General features: G+C 46.8%; 3 protein-coding genes across 3 annotated transcripts; 1 reads left to right on the top strand and 2 right to left on the bottom strand.

The window, feature by feature from the left end:
• Positions 1–1,586: 1,586 nt before the first annotated feature.
• LOC109375708 (histone H2B type 1-like) lies at positions 1,587–1,967 on the bottom strand. Its single transcript, XM_019631206.1, has one exon. It carries the CDS (start codon positions 1,965–1,967, stop codon positions 1,587–1,589), a length of 381 nt encoding a protein of 126 aa, XP_019486751.1.
• LOC109375734 (histone H2A type 2-C-like) lies at positions 1,889–4,202 on the top strand. Its single transcript, XM_019631257.1, has one exon. It carries the CDS (start codon positions 1,966–1,968, stop codon positions 2,647–2,649), a length of 684 nt encoding a protein of 227 aa, XP_019486802.1. The 5' UTR covers positions 1,889–1,965; the 3' UTR covers positions 2,650–4,202.
• Positions 4,203–4,289: 87 nt separating this feature from the next.
• On the bottom strand, positions 4,290–5,771 carry LOC109375743 (histone H3.1). Its single transcript, XM_019631268.1, has one exon. It carries the CDS (start codon positions 5,752–5,754, stop codon positions 5,344–5,346), a length of 411 nt encoding a protein of 136 aa, XP_019486813.1. The 5' UTR covers positions 5,755–5,771; the 3' UTR covers positions 4,290–5,343.
• Between the last annotated feature and the right edge of the window lie 1,442 nt (positions 5,772–7,213).

Here is a 7,213-nt window from a genome sequence, read left to right as displayed (position 1 = left end):
GACTCATGGTAGCAGGCCTTGCAGCAGTTATTTCTATCATAGCCACGGCAATTACAGCCACTATATTCTTTAAGCAATTCTATCAAAACAGCAGATTATGTTGAACAGCTTGCTCAAAATGCTTCTTCAGCGCTTTATATTCAAGAAGATATAGATACAAAAATGGTTTAGGGTTCTCATTTATAGGATTTTCTTATGACAAAATAGTTGATGCTTGGTGCTTGTTTTACGCTACTGATGTTATTTATCTGAGCCTTTCTCTGTTCCCTTTCCCTACCTGTATCATGGAGGTACCCACTGCCTGATATTTTAAAACATGTATTCATAAAGCCATCTCTTAAATAGTGAATAATTTGGTTTTATTTTTGAGCTTTATAAAATGGTACTACATATGAACCTTCTGAGATTTGTGTTTCTGAACCTCAACCAAGCGCTGTGGATTGCAATAATTTTCTCAGCTATATGTTATCCCATTGTGTGACATGGCCACAAACATGTTTGTTTCTAGTATTTTGCTATTAAAAATAGGACTGCTCCATTCTTGTAGGTGTCCAGTTTCATGTGTGCAGAATATTTTCATGTAAACACCCAGGAGTGAAATTGTTGAGCCACTGGAGTACTGTAACTAAAGGGTATCATAAAAAACCTTCAGCTAATAACTCAATGCGGAAGGTTTCCATGCTGATTGTGGGCAAAGACCATATTATTTTTAAATATGTATGCCATTCCTTAGGGCTTAAAATGGAAAGATGGATTTTGGCTTCCTGAATTGGGGTAGGGAATGGACCTTGTGTTCTAATTTTCTTTTAAAATTTCTTCCAATTAACAGAGAAACAGTACATACAAGAGACACAGAGAGAAAACAAGGAAAGGATTTGACCTGAAAGGTATGGAATCAAGCTAATCCCTCCCCAAAAGAACTCCTATCAGAAATATGCGAAAGTGGATAAAATGGCAGTTCCTCCCACAAATCCCAGAATTCTCAAATGAGGACAGAATCCCAGAGAAACGTGGTTCACTTCAAACTAGCCGCCCAGCGTCGGGATTGGCTGTCGCTGCCACCAGCACCTGACTGACTCAGAGAGGACTGGGGTTCCCAGGTTTGTTCTCGTCTTCTGCCTTTCTAACTCAATATTTGAGAAATCCAAACACAGGGCAAGCAAGGGAAGGAGAACCAGGGTCAGCTTTCCCCACCTCAAAGGGAATACGATTTCTACATTCTTAATGTTCCAAGTGCTTTATTAATTAGTAAGATACATGTTTAAAATTAAAAAGAGCTCCGAGCAGTATTAAGGAAAACTTTTGCCAGGTTGACATTTTAAGATAGAATTGTTTTTGGTGGAAAGGTACTTAAAGGGTATACTTCATTTGTCGGTACTACGTTTGTCTGATATTGAACCTGATACTTCACAAGTATCAGCTGTGTTCTAGTGGAAGTAGTTTCTGACAAGACGAATACCAGGAAACTAAGTTCTTTCTATGCAGCAAATAAAAAACACCCAATGTAAAAAGTGAGTAACAGCTCTCTTTCGAAGTCTGAATGGCTCTGAAAAGAGCCTTTGGGTTCCAGGGTGCTGCACAGGCGCTCACTTGGAGCTGGTGTACTTGGTGACGGCCTTGGTGCCCTCGGACACGGCGTGCTTGGCCAGCTCCCCGGGCAGCAGCAGGCGCACGGCCGTCTGGATCTCCCGGGACGTGATGGTCGAGCGCTTGTTGTAATGCGCCAGGCGCGACGCCTCGCCCGCAATGCGCTCGAAGATGTCGTTGACGAATGAGTTCATGATGCCCATGGCCTTGGACGAGATGCCCGTGTCCGGGTGCACCTGCTTCAGCACCTTGTACACGTACACCGCGTAGCTCTCCTTGCGGCTGCGCTTGCGCTTCTTGCCGTCCTTTTTTTGCGCCTTGGCCACCGCCTTCTTGGAGCCCTTCTTCGGGGCGGGCGCCGACTTGGCCGGCTCGGGCATGGTCGTGGGGAGCAGCGGGACCAAACGGAAAAACGCAGGAGAGACGGAACGTGAAGCTGCGAGCGGCCGCGCGCGCCCCAGCCTCTTAAAGGAGGCGATGAACAAAGTCGCGGCTGATTGGCGGCGAGGCTGGAAACGTCACACGCGAACGTCGGCCAGTCAGAATCGGCGTATTTCAAACCCCGGGCTCCATTGGTTTAAGCGAAAGGGCTGCAAGTCCGCTCGGCACGACTATAAGAAGGGGCGCCCTGGGCGGCTCGCCTCAGACTCGGGTCGGCGCTGCGGCTTCTTCGTTATCATGTCCGGACGCGGAAAACAGGGCGGCAAGGCGCGCGCTAAGGCCAAGACGCGCTCGTCGCGGGCCGGCCTGCAGTTCCCCGTGGGTCGCGTGCATCGGCTGCTCCGCAAGGGCAACTACGCCGAGCGGGTCGGGGCCGGCGCGCCCGTGTACCTGGCGGCCGTGCTGGAGTACCTGACGGCCGAGATCCTGGAGCTGGCGGGCAACGCGGCCCGCGACAACAAGAAGACGCGCATCATCCCGCGCCACCTGCAGCTGGCCATCCGCAACGACGAGGAGCTCAACAAGCTGCTGGGCAAGGTCACCATCGCGCAGGGTGGCGTCCTGCCCAACATCCAGGCCGTGCTGCTGCCCAAGAAGACCGAGAGCCACAAGGCTAAGTAAGAATCAAGATGGAAACAAACAAAAGGCTCTTTTTAGAGCCACTTTTACAGTCACAGAAAAGGTAGCACGACCTGTTACACTTGCAACTACTTTACGTCTTATTCAACGTAGTTTGGCTCCAGTCTTGACTCCCTGACCTCCATTGTCCTCATTTCACAATTGGTATGTAGGAACCTGTGGAAATGAGTTGACGTTTTGTTTGTTTTAAACTAGACCAGTTTCAAAGTTATATTGGGTCTAAAACACCAATTACGTTTACTTGAGATGGTCATCCAGGCCCATACTGGAAATGAGCTTAAATGACAGGTTTCATCATAACCTTTAACATTTGATGTGATTATTTTGAATGTAGTAATTACTAAAAGTACTTGGAGATACTACCTGATGACATAGGTACCACACTGCCAGAATAGATGTCCAGTTTTAGTCAATCTTGGTCATTTTAACATTCTTATTACATACTTAGATACCATGCATTAAGGATAGTTTTGTAAAATACGGTTCAGAGAAACTAATGAGTAACACACAAAGCACATATCAAGAAAAATAGATACAGGATGTTAGGGGAGGGAATAGGAGTAGGAAGGTCTGTGAGGTAACCTATGGTCTGAGGATTAAAGAAGGTGTGAATTAGTGGAAAGTAGGAATTCAACACAAAGCATCAGCAGACTCAGGGCTTTGATATGTGCAAGCAAATGACAAGAGATTAGAAGAGATGGGAGGAACCAGAAGAGATCTGCAGGCCACTCTGTCAATTCTTTTCTATACTAATGATTCCCAAGTCTATGTCCATCCCAGACTTATCTCCTGAGTTCACACATGCACATTCATCCAATGCTTTCTGAAATTCTTGATCGTCATTACTACCCAGGTGATCTCATTTTACTTGGATCACCACCTAGCCATTAACATGAGGCAGGTTTGGTGGCACCGAATATTCATTTTTGTGTGCCATTCCTATAGCAAAATCCAGTTCCTTGTATGGAGTGATGAAAGCTTTCTGAAAGGCCAGAAAGAGCTTAAGTGGGAGGCTGCCAGACCATGGCTGCTCAGCACATGGGGTGTTTTGAGAGATATGGCATATCTGTGTCCACGTAATTAGAATTACTGCCCCCGAATAAAATCTTCATATAATCACAAATGAAAGACTTATTTGGAGAAGTATACTGACTGCATATTTCCAGGACAGGGTGCCCTTCCCAGCCAGCAAGAGGATTGATCACTGTAGATAGGTCCACCTCTGTTGTGGGCCCTTCCTGACCGATTAATAGTTTAGTTCCCCAACCCAGAAGGAGAAAAGGGAGCTACACACGTAAGAATACCAGTCTGTGTAGACATTACCTTCCATTGGATCAGCGGGGGTGGGGAGCATGCAAGGGCACTTCTCTCCAAATATTTCTCTTGCTTTCCAGAGGAAGGCTGATTGCTGAGAGGGGATACTCAGCACTTTCTTTTGCTTAAGGTGCTAATTCAAATAAAAAGCACTTTAATTTGGTGCAATATTAGCATCAACCTAAATTTTGTATATTTACAAAATATTACAAAAAATTAGTGCTAGGTCCTCCTCCCCGTGAACCCCACTCACAGGCACGTATAGCACATGAGCACAAGCAGATGGGGTAATGTCTGCAGTAGTGATCTAGTTTCCAGAAAAAAAATTTATTAAAATTTAAGGAAAGCCTTTTCACTCATTTCACAAACTTGAAGGGCAGAAATGACAATGTACACATGCCAGTTTGTCAGGTAGTCTTCTTGAATGCTTAGATGAGCAAAGTATTGTTTTCCATTTTCTGTATTAGGGAGGATAATGTACACCAGCTGTACACAAATTGGCAGTATGTATAAATTGAGGCACTAGCCTGTCAAGAGAACCGAAGAAAAGCACTTGAAAGGAACTTAACTGTTAGACTCAAGTAATTGAGCATAATCTTAAATACCAGTCAAGATTACAGGGCAACAGTCCTTTTTGGTGTGCCCGTGGGTGGCTCTTAGAAGAGAGTTGAGTTGAATCCGTGGTGGGAAAGCCTTATGCCTGTGGAATGCTCCTCAGGCACTTTGCACTGCCAGGCTCCTGGAAGCTGGGGAATAAAAGCTAAGGCTTATTTGGTGATTTTACAGTATCAGACCTTGGGGTGGGTACAGAGGGTAACATTTCAGATTTTATCCTGCAGGGTTACCAGGTGCTACTAAACAATGAGAAACACAATTCTTATAAGGAAATGCTCAAAATCCTAGCCTTCCTGAGATGTGGATAAATCAGTTAACCAGGATTCTGCTGCCAGTTTACTGTCCGATGTGGAGGTACACTGAGTGCCATTTACATGGTTTGTAGCTGCTTTCCTTGGGATTTTCTTTCCACCTGGATTCCTCAAGGGTGCAAGTGGTAACTTGATCGCTGCGGTGACACTATTGCTTCAATTGCTGTTACCTCAAGTTTCCTTAAGTAGACAGTATGAGCACACACGATATGGGAGGCTTTGCGATTACATTTACACCTACTTTGCGTGAGAAAAATGAGGTGGCCGTAGTTTGAGCGATAAACCCATTATCCCTTCGCCCCTTTCCTCTGGTCTGCCCCAAGGGTACGTTCTTTAGGGGCAAAGCCATTAGTGAAACAGACACTCTCGGTGAGAACGGAAGTGGCTCTGAAAAGAGCCTTTGGGGGTAGCGCACATGCCAGTGGAGGAACGAGATTTATGCCCGCTCCCCGCGGATGCGGCGCGCCAGCTGGATGTCCTTGGGCATGATGGTCACGCGCTTGGCGTGGATGGCGCACAGGTTGGTGTCCTCGAACAGCCCCACCAGGTACGCCTCGCACGCCTCCTGCAGCGCCATCACGGCCGAGCTCTGGAAGCGCAGGTCCGTCTTGAAGTCCTGCGCGATCTCGCGCACCAGCCGCTGGAACGGCAGCTTGCGGATCAGCAACTCCGTGGACTTCTGGTAGCGCCGAATCTCGCGCAGGGCCACGGTGCCGGGCCGGTAGCGGTGCGGCTTCTTCACGCCGCCGGTGGCCGGCGCGCTCTTCCGGGCCGCCTTGGTGGCCAGCTGCTTGCGCGGGGCCTTCCCGCCGGTGGACTTGCGCGCCGTCTGCTTTGTACGAGCCATACCGACTTATAGAAACCAGATAGCTGGTATAGTGTGCGGGACCTCTGCACCAGTATATATAATGAGAATCCCGCTCTGATTGGCCTGGGCATCTGTCCATCACGTCTCGCGGGGACTGTATTGGAAGCGGCGCTCACTTCCTGATCACATGAGCCACCTATGCTTCAGACAGAAAATTAACACCTTCCATTCTCGCAACCTTTCAACTTCTGATGTTTTCAATCCTTTCTCTCCACTAGTCTTCGTGCCGTTTCTTTACAATTTTCTTTGACCTTTCTCGGCAGAATTTAGTATAACTATTACAACGATGTCTCTTGTATGCTGACTAAAAATGTTAAATTCTGGCACCTGAAACTGGCTTTCCTTTCATCTTTTTGAAAAGACGCGCGCTAGATGTGATTGGCCAACTGATTTTTTTAGCCTCATTCAAGTTCAAAAGGTTAATTTCGCATCAATTTCTTGATTTCTCTGTTTAAATTTAGAGATCTTTTAGTTATCCTCTAAGGTTTTTGCAGATTTTCTAAATGCACCAAGACGATTAGTAATTGACTAATATGAGGAGTTATTCTGAAGTAATTTCACACTTGATAACTACATGAACACATATTTACTTTCCAGTAATTATACCATCCTCATCTAAAAACACTCCACTACGTTTTACAATTTCCAGAGGCGTGTGTGACACGAGGTTAAGAAAAATATCCTGATTTGTACATGGTACAAGATTACAGTGTGTGGCTTTTTCGAGTCCCTCTGAAGCCAGTATTAAGCTCGGCCTCAAGGACAGGACTCCGGGGCATGTAGTTTTGCATTCCTGTTTCCTAGTGATTAGGGCCCAGCAACGGGGGAGGGGCTAACTGCAGATGGTTTGTGCCATTAAGATGCAAAACAAGTCCTTTGAAGATTGAAGGCGGCTTTATTACTCCTTAGTTTGTAGACTTTTGCAACTATTCACCTTTGGACAAGCATTGTCCTCCCCCCGATTGTTTTCTCACGGTTTTAGCCGGCTGCACTGCAGGCCTCAATTACTTGTGAGAAAGTATCTCTGTATCCGTTTTGATGGGCTGAAGGTAACTTTTGTTTGAATTGTAACTTTCAAGTGGATGTTATTTTCCTCTCTCTAGGGTGCGTAACTACTGACATCTACCGACCAACTGCGTTAAATGTCACTTTCAGTTATCCTAAATTAAGGAACACGCGAGCCCTTTTAGTGAAAAGGTGGGTGGCTCTGAAAAGAGCCTTTGGTTTCGAGTGGACCTGCTGGAGTTGCCGCCGAGAAAGCGGGCCTCTACTTGCCCTTGGCCTTGTGGTGGCTCTCGGTCTTCTTGGGCAGCAGCACGGCCTGGATGTTGGGCAGGACGCCGCCCTGCGCGATGGTGACCTTGCCCAGCAGCTTGTTGAGCTCCTCGTCGTTGCGGATGGCCAGCTGCAGGTGGCGCGGGATGATGCGCGTCTTCTT

Source organism: Hipposideros armiger, unplaced genomic scaffold, assembly GCF_001890085.2.
Source record: "Hipposideros armiger isolate ML-2016 unplaced genomic scaffold, ASM189008v1 scaffold_988, whole genome shotgun sequence".
Lineage (NCBI taxonomy): Eukaryota > Metazoa > Chordata > Mammalia > Chiroptera > Hipposideridae > Hipposideros > Hipposideros armiger.
Note: the sequence above shows the minus strand (reverse complement) of the source record. Positions and strands in the feature narration are given on the sequence as shown.